Source organism: Cygnus olor, chromosome 6 (genome assembly GCF_009769625.2).
Source record: "Cygnus olor isolate bCygOlo1 chromosome 6, bCygOlo1.pri.v2, whole genome shotgun sequence".
Lineage (NCBI taxonomy): Eukaryota > Metazoa > Chordata > Aves > Anseriformes > Anatidae > Cygnus > Cygnus olor.
The window spans coordinates 19,317,273-19,344,471 of NC_049174.1; the positions used below are offsets into that span (position 1 = coordinate 19,317,273).

The 27,199-nt window shown below is 35.8% G+C and overlaps 1 protein-coding gene across 1 annotated transcript; it reads left to right on the plus strand.

Moving 5' to 3' along the window:
* Positions 1-5: 5 nt before the first annotated feature.
* Positions 6-26,774, plus strand: METTL8 (methyltransferase like 8). Its single transcript, XM_040562107.1, is given in 12 exon segments — positions 6-154; positions 7,072-7,230; positions 9,453-9,544; positions 14,437-14,825; positions 15,412-15,461; positions 17,961-18,024; positions 18,355-18,494; positions 22,344-22,450; positions 22,551-22,616; positions 23,400-23,557; positions 23,559-23,626; positions 26,495-26,774. Coding segments are annotated over 11 exon segments (1,485 nt in total). The 5' UTR covers positions 6-154; positions 7,072-7,084; the 3' UTR covers positions 26,700-26,774.
* Positions 26,775-27,199: the final 425 nt, after the last annotated feature.

Genomic DNA, 27,199 nt, shown 5'->3' on the forward strand with positions numbered 1-27,199 from the left:
TAGGGGCGGAGAGCGGCGGCACAAGGACTACACCTCCCGCGCCGCCCCTGAGGCGAACGGGACGGCGGGAGGGGGAGTTGTAGCGGTGGGACCGGCCGTGAGGCGCCAGGACTGGAGTGAGGCGCCAGGACTGGAGTGAGGCGCCGTGAGCTCGGTGAGGGCCGCCGGGCGCTGCCCGCGTTAAGCTGCTTCCCGTCGCCTCGCTGAGGGAAGCAAGACGCTGGTGTATGGAGCGCGTCAGTGAAGTAATTTCACCTGGGGTTTTTATTTTTTGCTGTAAAGGCAGAAGAGGTTTGTTGGAGATAGTTTAGCCGAGAAAGGCACCACAGCGGGAACTTATATCTCAGATCTGGGCCCCGTGCCTTGCGGGTGTGCTAAGGCCCCAGCTGTAAGGGCAAGGTGTTTCCAGGATCAACAGCAACTTCTCGGCGTGTCTAACACTTATCTTTATATTTTTAGAGCTACATCCCAAAAGTTGTCATTTTCATCAACAGCACTTGCCGGCAGGAAAACTGGGCACGTGTGAAAAAGCTCATTTTTCCTTCCTCGCCAAAGGCCCTCATGGGGTAATGTGGAAGCTGGTCATCTTTATGTTTCCATAAAGTCTGTTCTTCAGGATCCCTGAGTGGGAGCTGGCATCTTAGCTGGTACTATCACAAACGAGAGATTCCTGAAGGGTGATGTTCTGGTGTTTTAAAGTTATTTGGATGAAGAGAGCAGGACACACAGGCGTGGTGGTTGCAGTTGTACCACTGCAGAGCGGGTTAGGACAGTGTGTGCCACGGTGTATCTGTGACATTGGAGGAGACTTCGGAGCTGGCAGGGTGGGTTGCACCTCTGCAAAGTCCCTGTAGGCATCCAGAGTCTTGCAGGGATGTAAATAAATGAGATTATTCAATGTAAATTATGGATCATAGTAAAATCCATGTTGTCTCAGTTCTCAGCATCTTTAATAGTGGAAACAATGTGTTCTGTGTTGAGACAACTCAGCTTTAGTTTGTTGTTACAGTTACATGTTCAGTATTTTGTAGCAAGTAGGGTTGAAAAACAATTTTAGTAATTGCAAAGCATCTTTGGAGACTTAAAAGTCCTCTCACTGTGAGTATATATTTATATGGGCATATATATATATATATATATGCATAAAGTGTTCTTTTTTTTTTTTTTCCTCCTTTTCTCCTTTTTCTCCTACCTAAGCACTAGCCAGCAGAGGGTGCACAGGTTAACTAGGAAGCCTTAATTCTGAGCTATGTTTATCATTGATGGCTTCCTCTTGATGTTAGCCTTGCAAATAGGTTAGTTTGATAAGTCAGTTTTATGTTATATTCTGCTGGATAAATAACAGAAAAAAAAAAAAACTCATGAAAAATGGGAAAAAAGTGGAAAAGGGGGGAGGTGGAGTAAATGGTTGTGCAGAATACTTATGTATTTAAATCCCGTATCCTACAGTCTGAGAATTCAACCTTTTCTGTAAAGATAAACACACAGGTATTTGTAGGATTGTAACCTAAAGAATCATTTGTGTATTTGGTGTCTTTTTTATGCAATATTTAACATACTTGTACTGAGTGACCAGTATCTTCCTAACTTTAATAATATTTATAGGTGCTTTGTTTCTGACCATGCCTTTAGTAGGCGTTACAAACACAAAGTGGAACAATCAACACTGAAAATGGTATCATAAATAGATTTAGCACAAAAGTGGAAATTCCATTCCAAGAATGATTCTAAGATATCAAAGTATACATTTAGCTTCAGTTGGAGTGAAAGTATTTTTCACAAGTTGAAGTATTTTGTTCAATTAGAATACTTCATTGAAACTTCATTTTAAAGTCAAAGTAGTCTTTGATAGTGAAGTCAGGACATCTCTTCTCTATTATAAATTGAAATGATGTGGTTTCAATGAAATACTTGTCCTGATCAAAACAAAATCTTCAAATATTAAAAAAAAATATAATAAAAAATGTAAATAAAATCGCTACATTTTGGATGCAAGTTTCTGTCAGAGCGTTTTATTACCTGCTTTGGCAAGTGAGAAAGGAGCTCAGGTTAGTTTAGGATGGGACTAATTGCATTTGTCAGTTATAGTAATTGAACTGCCGTATTTTTTTCCATATAATTAATTCAAATAAAATGCTTTAGTTAGTTGTTTCATGTTCATCGCACCCACATTAATTTACTAAAAAGTCATTAAATAAAATATGTCTATATTTCTCAGATATCAGTTCCTTTCTTCCTTGTTGGCCATTTGTGTATCAGATTTTGCAATTGCCATTATTTTATGTTTAGTTGCAAAATGTTTTTACACTGTTTTCATTACCTTAAAAACATACTAACTACTGCAGTTGATTCCCTCAATATTGGGGATAAAGCTTCTTTTGCTCCCAGATAATTAGGTTTGTATGCCAACATGAACTTACGTTACAGTTCATAGTCTCAGTTGAAGAACACGTTTTCGCCTTTTTGTGAGAATGGTGCAGTGGTTCCTTCTTAAAAATAAAAGAATAAAAATGGAATTATAAAACCCATAATTTAATAAGATGTTGCAAAAATGGTTTATATAGCAGAATAATTTCAACAAGAGTATCAAGAGAGAATAGCGGCTAAGAACAATTCTCCATGAATACTAAATTAGGAAATTAAATAGTAATATTTTTTAAACCCTCAAGGATTTTTAGTGCTCTGCTTGTCCCTCGTAGTAGTCCATCTGCTTTCTTTATTAAGAATGATTATGTAATACCCCCATATACTATTTTACCACAAATAATGTACCTTCAAGTTATGTTGCCAGTTTCCTGGATATGTGATGCTTAGCATAAATGTTTTCAGTAAATAAGCAGTTTTATCTATTGTCCTTCCTCATCCCACCCTCCCACTACTACTATAAACTATTTGTTCTTTCTTTGATCCTTTTTAACAGGCTACCTGAAAGTTAGCCTGCACTCTTCTTACTCAACATTTATGTATACGTGGTTAAAAGTATATCTACTGTAGGTTTTTTGTTTTGTTTGTTTTTATCTGCTGCTTCTTTGAAAAACAAAATTAACTGTGGTGTCTCTACAGGAGAGATGTTGTTTCTCCTTATTAATCAAAATATATATGTATTTGTTTTTATTTTCATCTTGGTAGTCAGTGCTCTTCAGTAATTTTACTTGAAGTTGCTGTGTGCCTACAGGGATACCTGCATCATTCTCAATGATGAGGTATGAAAAGGAAAAACAGTTCGGAGTTTTAGATTTGTTGAGTGTGAGAAGTTGTGAAATACCTTATTGTTCTTATTGTTTCAACTGAGCACAATTTTTTGAAGTATATCATTAAAAGACTAACTATGAAGCCTTAAGAGAGCATCTTTAGTCACTTTCTAAAATAGACTAGCATTAAGTATTCACTTAACCAATTAATCTGGTTGACAGTGCAGTTGTCTCCTCCCCCTCCTCCCCCCCTCCCATTTTGTTTGGCCTAGTCTTGGGCTATGGCTGGATCTCAGAAATATTAAGATGTGTGTGTTTTAAGAATGAACACTATTAGTTCATAATTTTACCTTCAGTGTCAGCATCATCTTAAGGAATTTTTCACTTTGTGTTCATGATCACTCTTTTAACACTTGCATCTGTTTTGTGTAACTAAGGTGTTCGGAGTTTTGGTGGTGTTTCATGGTGATGAAATAGGTCAGTATATGCTTTATAGGAGAGTGTTTGGGTTTAACTGTCTAATGTTCTGTCAATGAACTTCTGGGTGCCATATAAAAGTATGTTGAATGAAGTTCATTGTTTCCAGGTTACCCTTCTGTAGAGAAATGTAACGTAAGCTTGTACATACTCTTCCTATATTAGGGCTCTTTTTTTTTTCTTTATGATGACTCTACAGGTAGGCTCAGTGATTGCAGATGGAAGGAGTTGTTAGCTCTGTAGTGAGAGATCAGTCAAATGTCAATGTTCTCATCCAATAAGTTCATTGAAACTAGGTTCTCAGACAGGAATGAGGGATTATTTTTGTTCTGACATCTGTTTCAGAGTTGATGCCTCTCAAGGATTTTACTAATCAAGCGGTTTACATATGTTTTTGTATGAACTTCACTGTTTAAAAACAAAATTAGAACAGTTCTTTTCCCCTGTATTCCTATTTTTATCTCTGTGGATGTAACTGCTCAGAGGTTTTAATGCCAACATCAATTAGAAATGTTTAATTTGTGGTCTATGTGGCAGATGATACATGTGCCTGCATGTCCACCTTCAAAAAGCTGTACTAAAAATGCTGTTAGATTGTTTGAAGAGAGGAAGATTTTCTCAAGGCTGACCTATGTTTGTAACAATGACAAATTTTTAAAGGCTAAAATGCAATGCTCCACAGGGGAAAAAAAATCTTCCATTTTGCTTTTGAGTGTGGTCATTGAGTGCGTTGTTTCTTTAAAGCTTTTTTCTGAAAAACATCCAAAGCTTGTACAAAACAGGCATTTTCAGTGTAATGCGGTTTCATGATAATATCCTTAAAGGTGAAATTTGGATTGCTTGGATTGATAATCAGACTTAAAGCTTTCCTGACTGTGGCTGTGAATGAGGAAATAATTCTTCTTTCAGACAACACTTCTTGCTATGTGATCATCCTATCTGACAAAGAGAAAGGGTCGTTGCCTATTTCATTAACAAAATCAATTAGAGAAACAATCAAGGAATGACTCCCTTCTAAAAATGAAAATTAGGCTTCCAGGTAACTTAAATGCTTTTTGGACCTTCCAGTAGCCAGATTGCCCATTAATCTCATGATCTGCTGATCACTAACTCTTAAGGACATGTGAGTGCTTATGCCTTGATATTTATCACTGGATGCAACAGTAAAGTTAACTCCCCCACTGTCCTTATATTTTTTTGATGTTTTAGAATTTATCAGCTAAACTTGTGCAATTATCACTCAGAGGATCATATTCTTATAAAAAGAGCTACATCTCTGGATTTTTACTGATGCTGGATCATTTTAGTCATCTGACTATATACTTCCCATCTGTGCATCTTGTCATGTTCTTACTGAGATATTTAGAAAGCCAAGAAAAATTATGTGACTAGCCTAGCAGCTGAATCATTGTATTTTATGTTGAATATAAATGCTGGCACAGGAAATGCAAGATACTAACTCAGGTCTTTTGAATGATTGAAGAAGGAAAAGGATTTGTAAACAGTTTGCAATGTGATCAGAGAATATTTATCTAGGCACTTTAATAATTTAATAATAATAATAATTGATCAGGTTTTGCTTTTTATTATTACTTATTTTTCTTTTCATATTTATGTCCAAGAACATTGCCTTTATGTAAATTATATGTTTTGAAAAACTTGTCAACTAAGAACTAACTTGTGTTAGTTTTTATGCCTCGTAGCTGCTATTTCATAGTATTTCACATGCATTAATGATTTTTCATCTTATGAGAAGTGATGCATACATACTTCACATGCTTTTGCAAAGAAAGTATGAATGGTTTGTAGTAATTTAAGTTTAAGCTGGAATTTTAGTTGCTCAGCCCCCCCCCCCAAAAAATACAAAAAAAAAAACAAAAAAACAAAAAAAACAACAAACCACCAACTAACCAAAAAAATGTACCTTAATAAAATCATTAAATTAGAAGAAGTTTTAGTGGTGTGTTTTTTTTTTTTTGTTAATAGGTCTAAATGTTACATTTTCCCTGTATGATAATGCCCAACATCCTGATAGCATGTTGCAGTCCCAGCAGCCCAAATACAAACAGTATTTATATTTGGCATTGGCAGCCATTTAATAGATAGAATTAGATTTCATCTTTTTTTTTCCTGTTGTTTTTCTGTAGGCTTAAACTGAATAAACAATGCCCTTTTAAAAGTATGACTCATTCAAAAGTACACCTTAAATAAGGAATTGTTCATTTAATTGAAGTAATTTCTTTGCCAGGCTTTGTATCAATGTGTACAAATTCGTCTTTTTTATTCACAGTACAACACTTGTGATCAAATAGTAGTATTTTCCTCAAGATAAAAATCCTCATTTTGTAACCTTTTTTGCACATAATGTTTTCTAATAATGTGTGTATTTAAATTGTGCCTGTTCTTTTGTAACTACATTTTGTATTTCCAGTGCACTAAATTTGTATGCGTGGTTTATACAGCAGAAGCACTCAAAAAAAAAAAAAAAAAGGTACTAAGAATCATTTTTAAAGTCATACGCAGAGCAGCTGAAGGAAAAAAGAACAAAAGGCACATCAGAGTAAAAGTAGGTGGAGGAGTATTTCTTTTTACTCATCTCCCAGAAAGCCTACATTAACAAGAATATGCCAGAAACAAAAACAAAACAAAACAAAAAAAAAGACAAACTGCTGGTACTAGCTACACACACTTGTTATCTTTTATTATTAATACTGTATAAAGAGATTCCATGTGAAGTAAAATATAGCAATAGAAGGCCATTATGCATGTAATAGAGAAATCTCAAGCATTTTATAAGTTGTATGAATAGAAGCTTAACCTCTAAAACCATCATTTCAAAGGGAGCATTGAGCAGGGATAAGGAAAATACACAGCAGAAATTTTGGAAGGCTTTCTGGTGCATAATGTTGACACTTTTTGAATATTTCACTTCCTGTCTAAAAGCGTAAAACCACAGTCACAGTTCTAGAATTACATTTTTTGCTGTTACCTAGTGAGTGAGGTGAAAAACGTCAAGCCCAATGACAGTATGTACCCACTAGAACAAGTGGTTTCGATACTGATGACTTTTTGCTTGTCTTTTTAAAGGTACAATGTCAAACTTGGTTTACAGTTTTACTGTGATTTTTTTTTTTTCCCCTACTGTCTGACAGGGCTCTGAAAATATACCAAATAATGTATATTTCAACTGGTTTTGTTGCAGTAGCCTACTTTGGGTCTATTTGGGCTTTCAGCGCACGCAGGGGGTGTTGCTACTTTCTAAAAAGCATTAAAATTGACACTACAGCAAAAGATTATTACTAAAGCTGATATTGGTTCTTGATTATTTGACCAGTTTCTCATCTAAATGACATAAACAACGAAGTTACAGCAAAACTGTAATTTGAGTTAATTGTGTTTTCAGATCTCTGAACAAAATGAATTTCATTACAAGGTTTTCTGCTTTGTGTCTGAGGAGAAAAAGCAAGATGCAACAGAGGCACCAAAGTAGTCAACGACCAGCTGTTCCACTTGGATCACGGATTTTAACTGATCCTTCTAAAGTTTTTGAGCACAACATGTGGTGAGATGTCTGTTCAAGGATGCTTTTCTTATGTATTTGTATATTATTTACTATGATGAATAACAATATCTGTGTGTATATCTATACATATATATCATCCTGATATATGTATGTATTTATTTTTATATATTAATATATATAAAAAGCAATGGGGTAACAGAATGGATGTTGAAAGGTAGTGCTAGGGAGAACTTCAGACTGTCACAATTAACCCGACAGTTACGAGTTTTCAGTGACTTCCATAAAAAAGCTGCTGAGGAAGTAGATAATCATGGAATGAGAGGCAAAATATTGTTATAGATCAGTAATAAATTATGAAACATAAGTGTGGAGAATAATTACTATATGTTCTAATGGCAGAAAGTTACTGTTTAGGTACAATAGAGTTGCATAGTGGATTAGCACTATATTCTAAAACTGACACCATATCAAAACAAACTTGTAAGTTGCACTCTTCTAAAGATGTGCTGAAAATGTTACTTATAGTTGTGAACTGTATGGCAACCTCTGCTGAACCAAAAAAAAAAAAAAAAAGCCAAACCAAATCAAAACAAAACAACAACAACAAAAAAAGAATCTTAAGTGATCTTATAGCAGAGAAAATATTAACATGCAAGTACTAATAAGAATAATAATTGCCATGATAAGCAACAGAGCATTTCCGTCTCTAAAAGGTATTTTTTTTTATGACTAATAGGGGGTCAGAAAACAGTGAGAATGCTGGTCAACCCAATTGAAAACTGTCTTATGAAGTAAGATTGAATAGATTTTTCTCTATGAAATGGAGATGAATAAGATCAAGTATGCAAAACAGTAACTGATACAGAAGTTTTAAAAGAATATCTAAATCTATCTAGAAAATGGAAAAATAACTTTCTAAGATATTAGGAATACAAGGAATTTTTATTCCTGTAGTTCGTAACTTAAGAAAAAGGAATATTTGCTGAAAAGAGAAATGGGGAATTTGAAAGCTAAACAAGAAATTACTTTCTGCATAATTTGAAAATATATTTTGAATTCTGACACGCACAATTTTTGAGCAAGGATTTAGCAATAGCTGAGAAGGGTCTGGATGTAACTAATGATAACCAAATGCTAATGGGTAACATAACACAGGGTTAGCAGATTACAAATTTCAGGGCTTAGGCTTACTGCGTAAGAGACCTAAAAATTAAGTTACTTGTATGTCTCCAAGCACAGAACGGGAAGATGCTTGATTGGTTTTAGAGACAGTGGACTCTTTTCAAGTTGGTGCATGGTTCCTTCTTCCATAGTAAGCAGTAGAATTTTAGTCGTGGGCTTTCAGTTAATTGTTTTTGTTTGTTTGTTTTTTAGGATTAGGATCTAACATATTATCTGAATTATATAATTTAATTAAATGTGATTTCTAAAACTCTTCAGACTGAAAGATTTGGAGGGACAAATGATTTGTTTTGAAAGCTGCCAGTGCGTTTTTTTTGCACTCCCTATTGTGGCCTCATCCAAACAGAATCCGCAGGGAATGCGGTTTGGTCATCAGGGTCAGATCTTTGCTTGGTTCTGTGACTATTTCATGAATTAATATGACATTAGTGAACCATTTTACACATGTACAGGTAGCATAGCCTCTGGAACCATTGCAGCACTGTTTGTCTTTTATTAGGGATGTCTCATTCTTTCTTTTTTAAAATGTTTCCTATCTCTGTTCCCCAAGATAAGTAAAATCTTGTTCAACAATTCCACCTATTCTGCTTGAATATGTGGATTATGCTGCCTGTTCCAGAAACAGCTGATTCTTTTGCTGGATGACCTTTGTTTCTCATCATCATAAATGCTAGTAATGTGAGAAGTTTCTTGCATAAGGTTGTTTGTTGATAAGGCTGTTACTAAATCCAACTAAATACAGTTTTAATTGGATGCTGAAAATACATTTCTATAAACCCACTCAGTTGACAAGATATGTGTTAATCCTATTCTTAAGAAAAAAAAATGCATACTGCTTCAGCCCATTTGCAGTTGGAAGTTTTTCTCAATCATTTCACTTGAGTTTTACCCAACTACCTATCTTTGTCTATCACACACTGAAACTTTGTTTTTAACTCTGCAGGTCTCCTTGTGGTCGTTTGCTTGTATTTTAAGAGCAAGCGGACTTGAGACCATGTAGCTTATTTGTGACTGTTTTCCTCAGAAGATGATTATGGAAGTTGTGTTTAAAGACTAGTTCTTCAATTACCTTTTTGCAGGGACCATATGCAGTGGTCACAAGAAGAGGAGGAGCAAGCCAAGGAAAAAGCAGCAGAGAACTCGCTTGTGAAAGTTCAATTGGAAGACCAAGGTAACTAATTCTTAATTGCTTAAAAATTCACATTTCAATGCCAATTATTAAAGCATTTAAAAATGCTTTGAAATCTGGTACTACTGCTTTTATTTGTACATTCTCCAGTCTAAATCTATTTTTGTTTATTTTCCTTTGTTGCCTCAAAGGATTGTCCTAAAGTTTATTTTTCTAACAATTCAGTTACTTCTTTGAGAAACTTTGCCTTTTGTGGGGGCAGCAGAATATATGTAAATCAATTAAATCAGTACAGAGCAGTTCCAAGTTCTGACTCCTTTTGCAGTTCTTCAGATTAAAGCTTCTACCTCACAGACTGTTAACTTAACCAAAGGGAGTGAATTTGCACACAGTTAAGGTGCTGGGGATGAAAATTCCCATGTAGAATATTCAAATTCTTTTTAATGATTTGTGGACTGTTCAGAGAGCTAGTGTTTTTACATTGCACGATATTTCTATTAAGTGCCACGGAAGTTGCACTGGTCCCAGCTGGCCCCACCTTGCTGCCTGGGCCAGGCTGAGCGGGGAGTGCTTCAGGAAGCAGCGTGTTCACTGCATGTGGAAGGTGTTTCAGAACATCATGCAGAGTCTGTTCTGTAAATGATTAAGTCTCATGCCTGTCTTCAGAGGGAACACTTAACATATTCTGCACTTCTGAAGAATGATAGCTCTAGGTTCAAATTGGCAAACTAAACATTAGACTGAACTCTTCAATAGTTGCATATAAAGCTGGAGTATTCAGTTGATAGTAACATAGAAGATTGGATTCTTAATTTCTTCTTTTATTAGAAAGATACTCTGAAAACAATTACTTTGATGTCCTGGGCAAGAGTTTACCTAGCGTATCTTAAATGTGTCAAATTAGATAGATAGTGTCATTATGACCCTGTTCTCAGTTTATTGATATAACTAGGGCACATGCTGGAGTGTATTTGAATTACCTGTGAGTGCACTTTGGATTGTGTGCCCTTCATCACTTTAAATGCTTTGGGATTGTCATCTTGCCCTTTTCTGTTCTTGCCTCTCTCATTCTTTATCTTAATCCACGAGTACAATGTTTGTTTTTCAAAACTGGCATATAATATTTCCAGTGTTTTTGTATAAAAAGTTGAAAAAGAGCTCATGATTTAAAAGTAAACAGCATAACCACGTAGCTCATGGATCCTTTTGTTATTTACCTACAGTCAGTTAGAAATTAGTTTGGGCTGGTGAGAAATGAAATAATCAGGCATTCGTCTATTGCCAAGAAATAAAAGAATCCAGGAATGTTTCCTGTGAATGCCTCTCTGTTAAGAGCTTGAATAGGTGAGCATTGCTGATACTGTTCCTTCAGAAAGCTTCAACTTCATTCTGCAAGAACATTTTGGCCTATTTGTGTTTAACAATGAACTAGACTGAAGCTAATGAGCAGGTTATTTTGGGGCCTTGGAAACTGCAGTAAGGGGGGGAAGAAAAGACAGATTTCAACAATACTATTATGTCACTAAAATAGAATCGTTCTGGTGAGCCTCAGTAAAACAAGAGAAAGTGAATGAATACATGATGCTACTTTTAGGAATTTGATTTACTTATTAGCATGTTCAGTTTCTTCTCAGGCCTAACTGCCAGCGTATGAAATACAAGTCATAATGGATTCTGTTAAGGAGAGAAATCAAATGGACTAAGAAATAGATTTTGTTGTTGTTGTCTCAAAGGGTTATATCTTAATTAGTTTTGTGATTTTTACATGCTTTTGAAAATGTAGTAGTCAGGCTTTTAAATATTCAACAGGAGAGGGGGTAGAGGGAACAACAACGACAAAAATATATAACAAACCTTATGAGCCAATAGGGTGACTGCCCACTCTGCTTCAGGAAACATACAGATTAACAAAGTAAAGTGAAAATTACAGACTTATTGATGAGAAATATGTAACGTTATCTTCTGATGAATTCAGAAAAAAATATATGTATATTTCCAGAGTTGGTATAATTGCAGTTTCTGTAACATCTGTGTGGAAAAAATATAATGGTAATAATACTGCTTGTGTGCCTGTGCAGGAGTGACCAGTGAGAGAAAGGAAAGTGTTCTTGCACTTGAACCTATGCAATATTAAACTAATACAATTTGAACGGCTGACTTCAGCAATCGCTTTCCTTCAGTTTTGAAATCTGGAATGCTTAATGGGCATTTAAGTACAAGGGTTCCAAGCGAACTTGTAGAAAAACAGTGACTATAATAAGGGGCGATAACGATTTAAGAATCTTTGGAGTAAGTGGTTTGTTCTTTAAATTGGAGCTGAGCAATCTCTATAAATGTCTAACTTTCACTATTGAAATCTGGTATATATGTCCTCAATCAGCTCTGCACTTAGATTATAAATACGGTTGCTGTGCGTGGCTGGGTCTTGCCCTTTAATAATACAATTGGATGTATTAAATGTTAAATTCTAAAAATTATTCAGATTTCTGGGACAAGGCATTCTGCCACCTCCTTGCCACTTCCCACTGCCTGTCTGTGCCTCTAATGATAATTTGCAGCCTTGTTTATCTCTGAAAAGCTGTAATGATTTAGGAAATGGTACGTTAAGATATAAATGAGAGCAGTAGAAGTGCTACATATATTTACTCTTTCATTTATATTAAAAGAATTAACTGGTTAATGTGAGTGAATAGGGACGAAATCAAAAAGGCAACACGCATGATGTACATTTCACAAGAGATATCAAGGATAATGAGAAACAATTCAGTAAATGCTTTGGAACTGGGGAAAAACAAGATAAAGATTTGGTTTGGTACTTAGCAGGTAGGATAAGGAAGGGAAAACCATCAACGAAAAAGGCATTGAAAAAGCTGTAATTCTTATCTTTTTATCAGCCTTCCTTTGAAAGGGTTAGCTGCAATCCAGTTGCTAGCACAATTAGTGCTAGTGAGAAGAAGGAAAGATCTTGTTCTACCTCTGAGAAAGAACAGGATACAAAGTACATCCATAGACTATATGGATAACCAGGAAAGCAGAAAACAGAGTACTTACCTTTTTTTTCTTTCTTTTTTTTTTTTTATAAAGGAGGGTGGGAAGAGAGACGAGTCAGAGAATTATAGTTCCTGTTTCTAGAAAAATATTGGAACAGATAATCCACATTTTGTAGACACTGAGTTTGGAAGAACAAAGGAGGTGAATACTGGCCAACAAATTTTTTTTAAAATAATAAATCATGTAAAATCAAGCTAATTTCCTTTTTGGAGAAGGTTATGAGCCCTGGGGATAAGTTAAAAACAGCAGATGTCCTGAAATTTTATCCTTACTCAGGCTTTTGACTACTATTTACTTGACATTTTCATAGGCAAGTTAGGCAAGCAAGAGCTAATGAAACTGCTTTTTGGTGAATGAATACTTAAGAGAGTTCCTTTGAGAATGGAAGCTGTGCTGGGCAGAGGATCATTTTGTTCTATGTCTAGTACTGCTGTACTGCTTGGTGTTTTCATTAGTCACTTCAAGAATGGGAGACTTGAAGATGGTATTAACTGAAGAGGTGTTTCAATTACAGTGAAGAGCAGGATTAGGATTCAGAAATATCTTGGCAAATTATGAGGGGAAAAAAGGGTTCTGAAAGATACAGAGTTAAATCTGATAAAAAATAAGTGCAGAATACTTTGCTTAGGAATAATTCCCTGAAGGGGGTAGGGGGGAAAGCTAGGTTCTGGAACAATTGGCTAGGTAGTCATTTTGTAGAAGATCTGAGGGTTGTGGTGAATCACCAGCTGAATCAGCAGTGTCATGCTGTTGCAAAATGGCATGTCAGGATTTATAAACAGGATTATAGCCTGTAAGACTCATAAAATACTACTTTTGTTCCATGTTGATAATGACTTCATCAGAATACAACACCAAAAAGAAGTAGATGAATTGGAAAGAGTCTGGAGAAGAACAATAAAAATGATCAGAAGTCTAAAAATCACTACTTCTGCAGGGGGAAAAGGAGATACAATCTAGAAAAGAGTTTATTTATGGGAGACATAGCAAAAGATTTCAAATAAGTAAATAGGTGTTATAAAGAGAAATGAATAATCTTTGCTGTGTCTACTTTGTTAATGGGACAAGAATTACTGGACTTAAATTGCAGTAAGTAAATTTCAGATTAGGTAGTGGAAAAGGTTTCTAACTGTACAGATGGTGAGGGTTCATAATACCTGACAGAAGAAAGTTGACAAACCTATATGAAAGGAGGTATTTTAAGAACAAGTCAGACAGACTTCTCTGGGGAAGGGATATCAATTCCCTGACTGGGTGAAACCCATCCCAAACCTATTCGTTGATGATTCAATAAGAAATTAAAAGTGAACACAAAGGTCTGCTGTAAGACTCTTTGAAGTATTTTCAAAGAAAGCCAATAGGTTGCTTCTGAATATATTATCTGTCAGAACTGTGTTGTTGAATGGTTAAGAGTAAATTCCTGTCTATTTGCTATGTGGTAGCATTTATCACTCCAGTTCACGGAACTGGATTTCTAAGTGATATATTTTAGAGATGTACTAGCTACCAATAACTTTGTAATTGTTCATAGTTTCATAAATCATGGAAAATGCAGAAAGCCTCTGTGTCCCATCCTAAGCGAGATAAAATCTTACTGAAAACTCATTGAGTTTTTTTGAGTGTAAACCAAGTTGAGACCCCAAATCTGTATGTTTTTTATTTAGATGCATACCATATGGGAAACTACACATTTTTAAACCAAATTTGGGGTCCAAATTCCACATTGCTTTACAATATTCTATTACAATATTCTATTTTTACAATATTTAAGAATATTATATATGTATTATATATAATAACAATATTTAAGAAATATTTTAGAATATTCACAATATTCTATTTAAGCTCATAGTCACCAAGTTCTTGTTTTGGTTTAATTTCAGATAAATATGAGAGAGAAGCCAGTAAATATTGGAATGAATTTTACAGGACTCACAGAAATAACTTTTTCAAGGATCGCAATTGGCTGTTTTTGGAATTTCCAGAAATTCTTCCAGAAAAAATGAGACAACAGTTGAAAACGCAGGAAAGATCTTCAGAACACACAAAAATAAATATTACTAACAGTTTTTCACACAAGAATGGAATGAAGGAAAGAGAAAAGTATTGGAAGAAAAGTTATGGAGATGATTCTACTTTTGCGCAAGGATATGTATATAATAAAAAACAATCAAAATCTGTTGCTGACAACCCTCAGGGTAAAAACTGTGAAGAAGAGCTTGGCTGGCTAGAATCATTCCCTGGTAGTGGTGCCACTTACAGAATATTAGAGGTAACGCACCCAAATGCTTTATCCATTGTATTCGGCTTCATATAATTGCTCAAAAGTCTGATAAAGATGCTTAGTAACTATCAAGAAAGTAAACATTTAGAGTTCGAAGCACTACATTCATTTATGGCAGAAACTTTCAGAGGAACCCAGGATCTTGGCTTTGCTTCCTCTTTAAAGTTTCTCCCAAATCAGAAGTGCTGGTCAGATTCAATCTTCAGTGGAAGTTGGGTTTCTAATTTCTTAGGGAAAATTCTGTCTTAAAGTGTTTTGTTCTCCATACTTGACATAGTCTTGCCAAATGGTGAAATTGAAAAATTGGATAAAAATATTGCATTTTCCTACGCAGTTTGAGAGTTGGATTCTTGGAAAGATTGGAGGAGATACTGAATTGGAAAGATACTGAGGAGAAATGTGATCATAGGGACAGTGATTTGAGAACTGTTGTGTGAGCTGTTTATACCTTTTCTGTCCAATACACTTTCAAGTCTAATGGGTCCTACCTACTAACTAAGATTGGAAAAAAAAAAAAAAAAAGGTTTTATTTGCTCATTTATATTAACTTTTATTTTTCCTCTTATGATTTTAGGTTGGCTGTGGTGCTGGAAATAGTGTCTTCCCTATTTTGAAAGTTATATGGTATGTAGTGACATATTTTCAGATATGAAAGTTCCATTTTGATCTCCATTTTCTTCAAATGTTGGTACTAGACTAGTGCTTCAGGAAGCGTTGACTGGACTGCATTACAGCCCTGAAATTCTTAGTGTTTGAAGACCACAGACAGTGTTGCTAGCATCAGTACAAGATACTCCTCATACTGTTCAGCCCATAGTCTTCAGGGGACCGTATTTGTTGACAAGTGTTTTTTTCAGGTGCATTCAGGCTGACTTACTGTAGTTAATCTCAGACAGGTTAAATATCCTCATGTCCCTTGTTTTATGTGCTCCTGTAAGGCTACCAGATATCTCTTTGAGGAGCCAAAAACAGACAGTAAATAATGATGTGATCTACTGTTGAGAAGTTCTGTTATTTCTGAATTTGGCTGGCACACTTTATCATATTGTTTCAGGTTTTAGTATCAAGGAAGGCATTACTTAATTCCCTGAAACATTTAATCCACTTAGCTTCTGGTTTTAGAAAATGCTGTTATGACAGCATGTCCTCCCTTCCATGTAGGCAGGAAGGTTTTATTGGAAGGGCTGTGTAGATATCAAGGATTGAAATAGATTTCTTTTTATTCATGCCTCCAGGAGATCATGCTCATTATTCTGTAAATGAATTCTGATTGCTAGCATCACAATGATGCAAAAATACTCCATTTTGCAGATATGGAAACGGAGACCAGGAGGAATTGAGTGATGTACTGGGGTCATAAATGAAACCTGTTAGTGTTAGCAATGCATCTTCATCCTAAAACACGTTTTGCTTTAGACAACATAGTCTGAAAGGGAAGCCCTGAGTCATATAAAAAGTTTGGAAATTAACACTACATAGAGAAAAGACACCGAATATCTGTATTAAAATAGATGGGACAAACTTTTGTTTTTTCCTCACAGGCAGTATTAGTCATACATTGGCATTTCTCATAATTAATAATCCACTCAAAATATTTTTCCTGGAGATCTGTATTCTTATGCAAATTCTTCAGGTTGGTTGGTACATTGGACAACTTACACATCTGTCTTGTATATGACCTGATTGAAATATCTCCTGCTTCTTAGCAGGCTTGACTTTAAAGCACAGTTGGTTTTACTTTGAATTTAATAATATAAAAATTGTATTTTGTATAAATAAAAAAAAAAAAAAAAGCCAGAGTCAAGTATGGTTGCACCCTGGCTACAAAAATATTCAACTTAGGTTTGTAACCAAACTCTTACACAGCTTCCCCATATTTCCTTAAAATTTAAGCTGCTTTTTAATATAAAACCACGGTCATGAAATAACCATCCAGATCAACCTGTGTCTCTATTTTAAGTTGACTTTCCACATGGCTCCTATTCTGCTCTCTGAGAAGGAAAAAAAAAAAAAAAAGTAATAACATTCTAATAAGTCAATTAGGTAACTAGCTTGACCTTTGCCAAGGGACTGGCTGGATCCAAAGCCTGGCTGCTTGTCCTCATCCACAATAAATACCTTAACTCACCAACCCTCATCATGATTGCAGAGCTCATAAAAGTTCTGTTCAGCAGCAAGGATAGAAAATATTTGGTCCATAAGGCTTCTCCTGAAGAGCCCTCAGACAAAGGTCACTAGTTCAGCTGTATATACTGTGAGATCTTATAGTCATAGCATTGTCATAGTTTAGTAATTCCATTTCCGAAGGAACAGTATGTCCAAAATCTCAAATAATTTTTAGGAGAGGTTAATCTATCATGAGTTGATGGTGAGGTCATCCCTCAGTTGGTTTTTGGGGGACTTTTCTCAGTTTATTCTGTTAGTTTTTTGGAGGTGAAAAAAAAACCTCCCTTGAGTTACTAATGTCTGATGAATGGTACAAAGAAATTTGCACCTGGCTTAGTTGTGGATGGGAGAGGAAGGCAAAACAGTGGTACAGGAAATTCTTATTCATCTTTGTTTACGAAACAAAGGGGATAATGAAGGGAAACAGCCAATACAGTTTAACCTAATCAAAACCACAGCTAGGTGGCACATGGGAACCCAAACCTCTACAGAACTGAGAGTGACTTTTGCAAACCTTACGCCCCTCTCTCACCTCCCCAATTAGCAACATCATATTGCTAATTATACTGCATACATGGGCTAATGATAAGATTTAGTCCAATGCTTTTGTAAGAAAATGTGACCTATTTGTGTGCGTTTATGTAATACAACACCAGGACATTGTTGTCAATCCTGACAGCCCTCTACGACCTTCTTTCTTTTTCTTTTCCACTTTCTCCCTGACAAGGCTATAAGTCTCCATTTTATACCAACTGAATATTGGCATTCTTATGAATTTGTCTGCCTATTGGTTCATTACAACCTATGTGGCTTTCCACATGCTAGGCATCAATAACCTGTGCTTGGTCAAACCTGTGGAGAACCCCAAAAGGCCCTCTGTAGTTCTGTGAACACTGATGTTTACTTTCATCTTTTACAGTAATAATTTTTTAACTGAAGTTGGTTTTGTTTTCCTAGCAATACACCTGGAACCTTTCTCTACTGTTGTGATTTTGCTTCAGGAGCAGTGGAGCTGGTAAAGGTAATTCATATGCTTGCTTTAGAGTAACTTATAAGTCTGTAATTCAGGAGGCTGCCAGGAATCTGCCTTCATGAAAAAGAATGTGATAGCTTTGACAACTTTTAACTGAAGTTTTCAATATTCCAAAGAACAAAGTCTTACTCTATACAAGAAAAATGAATACCATCAGTGAGCTTGCTTCTCAGCTTGAGTAAGATACCAGACAGAATAGGCTTTTATGTGAGGTGTTTTACAATGCTGAATAATTGAAGAAAAAAGTTTCTTGAGTCATAGTAAACGTAATAACTACTACTGTTCTCTCTGTGCCTCTTTTCATCTTGTTCCTGACAGTCGCATTCGTCCTACAATTCAGCCTGGTGTTCTGCCTTTGTTCATGATGTGTGTGATGATGCTTTACCCTATCCTTTTCCAGATGAGATCCTGGATGTCATTCTCCTTGTCTTTGTGCTCTCAACTATTCATCCTGACAGGTAAATGAAGACTAAAGGGCAAAGCAAATAGGTTAAATCTCTTTTATCCCTAGAGGTTTTCAAGAATATCAAAGGAAGATGATGAATCTTTAATTTATTATTTAGCAAGATATGATATTTATGTTTAAAAAAAATCAAAAAACACAAACACAACCAACCAAACAACAACAACAAAATCCAAGGTATTTTAAATGTTTCCTGTTTTCAGTCTTTGAGAGAAAAGCTGGTCAGACTAACTCATTAGTGAACCTCCTGTCTCCATCAAATAAAAGGGGTATATTGTAACTAAGTACATCCCCATTAAATGTAGCAGTGCTTCAAGAAAATTGCTGTCCGCACCTCGAGTACTGTGTTCAGCTTTGGGCCCCTCACTACAAGAAGGACATCGAGGCCCTGGAGCGTGTCCAGAGAAGGGCTACGAAGCTGGTGAAGGGCCTTGAACACAAGTCCTGTGAGGAGCAGCTGAGGGAACTGGGGTTGTTTAGTCTGGAGAAGAGGAGGCTCAGGGGAGACCTTATTGGTCTCTACAACTGCCTGAAAGGAAGGTGTGGGGAGCTGGGGGTCGGCCGTTTCTCACAGGTAACTAGTGATAGGACCAGAAGGAATGGTCTCAAGTTGCGCCAGGGGAGGTTCAGGTTGGAAATTAGGAGACATTTCTTCTCAGAGAGTAGTCAGGCATTGGAACGGTTGCCCAGGGAGGTGGTGGAGTCACTGTCCCTGGGGGTGTTCAAGGAAAGGTTGGACCTGGTGCTGAGGGACATGGTTTAGTGGGTGACATTGGTGGGAGGGTGATGGTTGGACCAGATGATCTTGGAGGGCTTTTCTAACCTTAATGATTCTATGATTTAAATTCAAAAACAAACCACTAGTCTTCCAGAAAAAAAATTATTTTCAGTGATCAAAACCAAACATTCATGATTTAACACCTTAACAGTATGTTGATAAGGATTTAGCTTGCTGATTTTGCCACACACAGATGCATACATGCAGGCCTTTTAAGCTGAAATGCATTCAGAGTTTTATAACTTGTTTGGATTTGAAGAAGTTAATCTAATTTTCATGCAGGGTGTTATGTCGAGAACTGTTGACCTTGTTACTAATGCCTCTCAATGTCTAGTGAACCAAACTATTAAAGATGGCTGATATAAAAAATGCCTTTTTTAATAGGAGAAGTGCAAAAGAGTGCATGGAAGTTAAACTACTTGACTCTTCCTTTAACCAAATCATAAGAAAAGAAATACATGCTGCATGTCTGATAATACACTTACTACTTTAAGAATGTCATTAAAATGGGCTTGGCAAACAGGACAGTATTTGCCTAAGTCTCAGAACTGTTTCCCTGCCTCCCCGTCTAAGTTACTGATGATTAGCTTCACAGAAAAATCTTTCCCATATAGGATATTGCTCCTTCCTGTTTGTTCAGAGATGAGCACATGAGTCATGCAAAAAGCCTGGGTCCAGATTTCAAAAACAATTCAAGCAGTAGGTTTCAGATCTCTGTAACTGCAGTGATGCTGCCAGAAGGAAATTGGACAATAGAGATGTATTCATTCAATCACTTTGCCTGTAAGAAGCAGTAATCAGATGTTCTGTCAGAATTTCTGTGGGTCTTTTCCTGTTCATCATTTGAGTATAAATGTGTATGTTTTTTTTTCCTCCTCATGTCAGGATCCAAAGGCTGACATGGATGTTTTTGAATACATGTGTACACACATCCATATATATATATATATATATATATATATATATATATATATACACACATATAAAGATGTCCATGTAATTATTTGTGTGATAAGATCCACTTTCCAAAGATTTGTTAGTCACTACTGTCATATCCAAGAACTAAAGTGACTGCATACAGAGAAATATAATCCAGATCGTTGTTATTCAGTATACATTTTTTTCTGAAAATTTTGAAAGTGGGAGATGAAAAAGAAAGCCAAGAGAATGATGGTGCAGAACTTAGGTTCTTTGGAGAAATGAAAAACATACATAATAGAGAGACACATTTGTGTTCAGCACAATTTTTACTTAGTGATTTCTCTCAGGCTCTTGTGTTTCATTTTTGGTAATCACTGCTTTTGTACTTCGTAGGTAATACTTCAATTCACTTGCTACAAGTCACCTCTAAAAATTGGTCACAGAATTTGAAAGGAATTAATGTGATCCAGTCCTCTAGAACAGATCTAGTCCTACCAGATCAGATTTCGCAAAGCACTTTCACTTTTTGTGCATGTACTTTTTTTTTTCTCTGCGTGCAAAACTTTCATTTATATAGGTAGAGTCTGTAGTTCTGTCCACAGCCACCTGTTTGAATAGTATCTTATTTCTAGGTGGTGCTGCTTTTTCTGTCTGTGGCAGGATACTTGGCTGCCTGTGTTGAGCATGAGCAAAGAGGAGAACTATTAAAACACTTGGCTTCCTCTGAGGAAATTCCATGCTCAAAAAGTGTATGCTTAATTTTATTTACTTATTGAGATATGCTGCTATTTTCTGCTGGATTAACTCCTAATTCTGTCCCTTAAAAATCATGTCAGGATATCTGCACTACTGTTGCATAAGGACTAAATTGTGTTATTGCTTGAGTTCTGACCTTCTTGGGGGAAGGGGGGCGGGGGGTGAGGCTGCCTGAGTGACAGGCATGCTGTAAGGATTTTCTATTGGTTAGCAGTAAAGGTATGTTGATTTTGCATAAATGAGGAGGACTTGCTGCTCTTTTAGCTCTTTTAAGATATGGATAGGAAAGCACCCTGTCTTTCTTATCCGTTTATTTGCCATTTACTCTGGCTCTGTATGTTCTCTGTGGTCTGTCCACTTCCATGTGGGAAGAAGGGTTGACTTAGGCATATGGACTTTTCTACCTTACAGCCCACCAGATACAGAGTGCCTTTTGTGGTCTTTCATGAATTTGGAAAACATGAGTCCTTTATGTGGTTCTGAAAGAGTGAGGGAAACTCAAGCAATTATTCATCAGTAAGGTATTTTCCAGAGTAATACAAATGTACTTATAAGAAGCTCCAAGGTAGGTTAAAAAGTGATAATGAAGGTGCTCTTTCCTAGTGAAAGGCAAAGAGCACCACATAAGGTACTTACTCCTATCAGACATACAGCTGACTGCTGTGATCCTGGTAAGGAGAAGATGATGTTAGTTATGACCAAGACTCACAAATGTGTCAGCGTTTCAGAGGATGCAGACTTTCCTCCTATAACTAGCAATAACTCCAGATGGAGTTCTGCTGGATTCCTCTCTCCTGAGGTACTACTCATATTTGTCTTTCCATTCTCTGCCATTAGGGGTGCAGATGCTGACTGTATGCATGATCAGTACCTCAATAAAGAAATCCAATAAGTTTTTATCAGCCTTCCAAGCTCTTGGTTTTGCTGTCTATAGTGAAAGGGCTCAGTGTAGCTCTCCAATGCACATAGCTGACTGTTTATTCATTGGTTGTCACCTGACCTATATGACCCATATATTCAGAAGTTGTGTTTTAGCTTGAGATTCTGTTGAAGTGAAGGTAAAGAACTCCTTTTTTTTTTTTTTTTTTACCCAGTTTGTATTCTCTAATAACATTTTCTTATAAATTTTTGTCATGGGAGTTAGTGGAGTTTTTGTTTCTTTGATTTTTGTTTGATTTGATTTCCCTTTTTGTCCCCCCTTTTTTCCTTCCTCCTTTTTTCCCTATTGTTGTAAGGAGCTCTTCCTGTTTGCTAGTGTTTGGCCTTTTTGTAGTAAACATGGACACATCTTCTCATTGTAGCTTTGTAAATCTATGTTTTTCAAGCATCTAGGGGAAAAAAAAGCAGTTAAGTTAGCAAATTTCACCAATATCTCATCTGTTTTCTAAGGATGCAAGGGGTTATAAATAGGTTGGCTAAACTACTGAAGCCTGGAGGAATGTTGTTATTTCGAGACTATGGAAGATATGATACAGCTCAACTTCGTTTTAAAAAAGGTAATTCTTGAATGCTTTTGTAGCTTACTGTTTATTTTAACTCTTTTTGAAAGAAATAACACATCCTTTTTTTTTTTTTTTTACTGTTCTAATTCCTTAGGTCGTTGCTTGTCAGAAAATTTTTATGTACGAGGTGATGGAACCAGAGTATATTTCTTTACAAAAGGTATGGAATGGTTTAGCTTAATAGAAAGTGTTGATTGTCTCTTAAGATGATTTGGGTTATAAAAGCTCATCTTAAAACAGAAATTTAAAGAAGGTTTTATGAGCTTCTTTTCTGATTCTCTGCTTTTACAAGGCCCAAAGCTAAATGTTGTGAGAAAATAATTCCCTTTACATGTATATGCTTGTTGCATCTGGGGTACTTCAAGATTGCTTGTGGTACTTCAAGATTGCTTGCAGACATCACTGGAATTTCTCTTTGAATAAGCATCTTGTGTTTAATGATATTCTCGAATTCTGTTATTTAAAGGTGTACTTAATGTATTTTTAAAACTGAGGAATGTGCTTGGAAGGATAGCTGGTGGCCGTGCTCTGATATTTTGTTCTGCTGTGCTGGTCAGTCTGAGGTATGGGGCTGCTCTTTCTCCAAGAGCTAAACTTAAATTCCTGGTTATGGATATTACTGCTCTTTGCCCCTCCACTCATCCAGTTTTGTTAGCAGTCAGCTTAGACTGGTGTGCTATGGCTCAGCTGCTGAAAATTGTGAAAGTGAGCATCATACTACTTTTTTCTCTTTTTTTTTTTAACTGTAATATGAATAGAGAGCTGTGAAAATGTCTTTCTAACAAAAGACTTACTATGGTAAGTTTCCCTGATCTCTCAAATCACAAAACAGAATTACTTCTATCTTTGGTTGAACTGCGGGTTGTTAATTAGTACGTTCTACAAATGTCTTTTTTTCTTCTTCTTCTTCTTAATTGCAATAATTCTTTGTATGAGAAAACAGATGAGATATGGAACATGTTCAATTTGGCCGGATTAACCGAAGTACAGAATTTAGTTGATCGGCGATTACAAGTAAACAGGAAGAAAAAAGTGAAAATGCAGCGAGTTTGGGTACAAAGCAAGTTCCAAAAACCATTGCTGTTATCTGTGAATAATTCTGAAGAAACCACGAAAAAGCATCCATATGGATAACCGTACCATGAACTTCAGAAATGGAAACAAATTTGAGTATGTATATTTCATATAAATCTTGTGTTAGCCAGTGAAAAGGAGAAATATATTGAATTAAAAGCCTTTCCCTGACATTTTGTAAATGTATGTGTTTGAGAATAATCTGAAAAAATATGCATTTCTGACTTCTGCTTTATATGCAATAAAGGGATATACATTAATCTAGTCATAACTGTGACCAGGTACTCTTTTACTTCCTGTAATGTGAATAGTCAATAAGTATAAGCATACATCTTGTTCTTGGTGAAATTCACACCATGTAAAATGTTTTAAGTTTTACTGAAGCAGAATTGTTACAGAGATTTAGAGAATCAGAATATCTGTTCTCACTATCGTTACAAGCTGTGCTGTGTTGACTTCTGAGTCACGTCTCTTTTAACAACTGTGTGTCTTGCAATTGTATTTCCTCTTTTGGGGGAAATTTCTTGGTGCATAAACAATGAAGACAAGATCTGTTTCTGATTTGCATGAAAGTTATTTCATACTAACTGCATGGGATACACACGGGTATCAGATTAGTCAGTGATTGTCATCCTGCACTGTGACTGGTTTATTCCTCTGAGGTCTCCACTCTCCATCTACATGCTCATCAGAAACATGCCAAACTCAAGTTTGTGTAACAGATATGTAACACGTGTTATATTTCAAGTGTTGTAGGTTGTAAGCTCAACATCATGTAGAAAAGAATGCCCTAAATGCCAAAACAGGTCTGAAACCAAAGCACTGTTAACATTAGCCTGGATAAATACAAGCATTATTTTCATGATGTGGGGTAGGCTAGAGAGAGGAGCAAAAAGAGTAGTCCAGAGTACACTTTATTAATATTGTTATGGGGTAGTGTAATCACACTAAAATGGTGGTCTACATGGCGGCTGAAATATTTTTGTTGTTTACCGAGAGAAGTTGGTTTCTTAGGGTTTGAGTCTTAGAAACAAGACACGGTGTTTTTGTAGTGACCCTGTGGAGAGACAGGACTACATTAAAACGTCGCGTGCTTCTAAGGAGAAAACCAAAATGTGGATATTGCTTTCAGAGGCACGCCATGATACTGAGGCAGTTGAGCTAGTGTTAAAAGATGCTATTTCTGCTATTTAAATGTGATTTTACAATCACTTAGCCACAAGGAAGACAGGATAAGAAACAGGTGAATTAATAAAATAATACTTCAATGATTTTGTTTCTTCAACAAGGATATAGAATGCATATGATCTATGACATGCATGCAGTTTGCAGTTTTGAGCACCATTAATCTAGTTCTCGGTCTCTTTTCTTGCTTTTGTTTTAATCTGAAGGGTAAGCGTGTTACAGCTGACAACCATGTTTGGATTTTTTTGCAAGTTGTTAGCTGCTAAGCTAAGTAAAATTGATTGTCTTCTAGAAAGAAAGAAATTATCTAAATTTACATGCTAAGTATCTTCATCCCCTTTGACAAAATGAAGGACTTGCACAATTTCCATAAAACCAGTTATTTCAAGAATGAAGTACAATAAGGGGTCTTAGAAGGTAGGATCCTATCCTGCATTTCTTGTGTATTCTGAGCTCCCATTACAGTAAGATACTGTTATATGAATTAAGTAGCTTAGGAAGCTTTGGTTAGCAAAGTTTTGGTTAGCTTTGTGTTACTGTAACCTGCAATAAAGATCTTGTGGTATGAATCAGATTAGAGGTTAAAATATAGCTGTGTTTCTTGAGGCCATCAGTTTTAGGAGACAACAGCATCTTCATGGAAAATGTAAATAAATATCTGCTTATATTTTAAAGAAGTTGCTACCCTGTGCAACTTGTATTTGTAATTGTGACTTTGGAGTATGCATAGCTCTGAGTCTAGTACAAAGCATTTTCAGTTGTAGAATTTTCCAGGAGGTGATGGTGATGATAAGCTCTTGAGCATCATACAGTCTTATTCACGTGTATGATGTAGATTTTCCATATGTAGAGGCTAATGAAATGTTTGCTTTGTCTCTCACACTTACTATTTGTAAGAATGTAGAATATCCACTGTAAAGAGAGTTGTAACTAGTCCAAACTCTTTAAGACTGATAAAAGGGGAAATGGTAGAAAGATATCTTTCCTGATAAGTCCTACCCAGATGCAAGTTCTTTCTGTATTTTGACTTTATGAAATTTCAGTTTTCAAAAAGCTTAATCAGAGACACGTTTTAAAAAAAAAATCAAAAAATCTGTGTTGTTAGTTGGGAAAACTGATACTTTTATATAAACTGATAATATTTCCAAAAGAAAGGTCAGTAGAACTACTGAAATGAAAGAAAGAAAAGAGCTGCAAATAATAATATAGAAAGTGCAGTTTAAAATGGTTTATTATTAATCTATCGGAGAAAGAAAAATTAGGGTATTGCAAAGAAAAAGTGCCCAGTACATATATAGTTGTAAGTATTACTTACTTTTGAAATCTGTACTTCTTTAATGAGATACGTGCCTGGACTCTCTAATAATATAAAATTATGTAAATATACATTATATAAATGTTTTAATTGTTAATTGCTAATGATTGTGTGGGTTTGGTTTGGTTTGTTTCAGCATGACTTCCTGTGCTGGCAAGGCAGACTTGTGAATATGGAAAAGTACCAATTAAAGAAAGATAATCTTGACCTTTGGCTTCACTGGCTTTGGCTTCCTTTGTGATCTCCACTGATACTGCATTACATTTATGTAGAGGTAGATGAGAATGGCACTTGCTGGTTTAGACTAGGCGTTCTTCTATCTCACATAGTTTTTAAGCAGGAACAAGAAAGCTATATATAGTTTAAAACAACAACAATAAAGAAAGTGACCAACCTTCTTTCCCTCACTAATTCTGAGGTATCTAGTCAATAACAATTCGTGTTTGTTTTGTTTTGTTTTCCAGCAAAACCAGGGTATGTATTTGTGCAATATCTACAAATCCACTGAATGTGAAGAGGACAAAGAAAATGCAGGGCAGACAAGGAGACAACAGGAACTCTAGACACAAAAGACAACTTGCTTTTTACATTGGGAACTGCTGTCTTTCTGTTTTGTCTTTCGTTTGTAACTCAGCTAATCTGCAGTTTCTACTGTTGAAAAATGACTAAATATTTGTAACAAAACATTTTGAAATTTGTATGAAACACCAACGGTAATCACTTAATATAAATTTTACTACTTCATTATGATTTGTGGTGTGGTCTTGTTTGACTGCTGTAGTGTGTTTTTTGATATACTGATATATTCCTCGTTTCCCTTTTTTCCTGTGCATGGTAGACAGTTGAGCAGTTTCCACAGGAGCTATATGTGCAAACATTTGGAGTGAAGTTTGCTGGATGGGTTACTTGTAGGATTGAAACAAGAGAGTTTTATTTTCTTCTGTACAGAACAGTTTACTTTTTCTTTCTGTGTGAATGCAATGAAGAGTATACATGTTCAATTAATACAGCGGTATTGGCTGTTTTTTATTATTTTAGATCAAAATATGCCTTAGGCTATGGTGTCTGCAATGGCAGTGACAATAGACGGTTCCTACATCAACCATTACTTCTTCCTAATGGGTGTCAGAACAACCTTGGAAATGAAACATATATATGCACTATAAAAA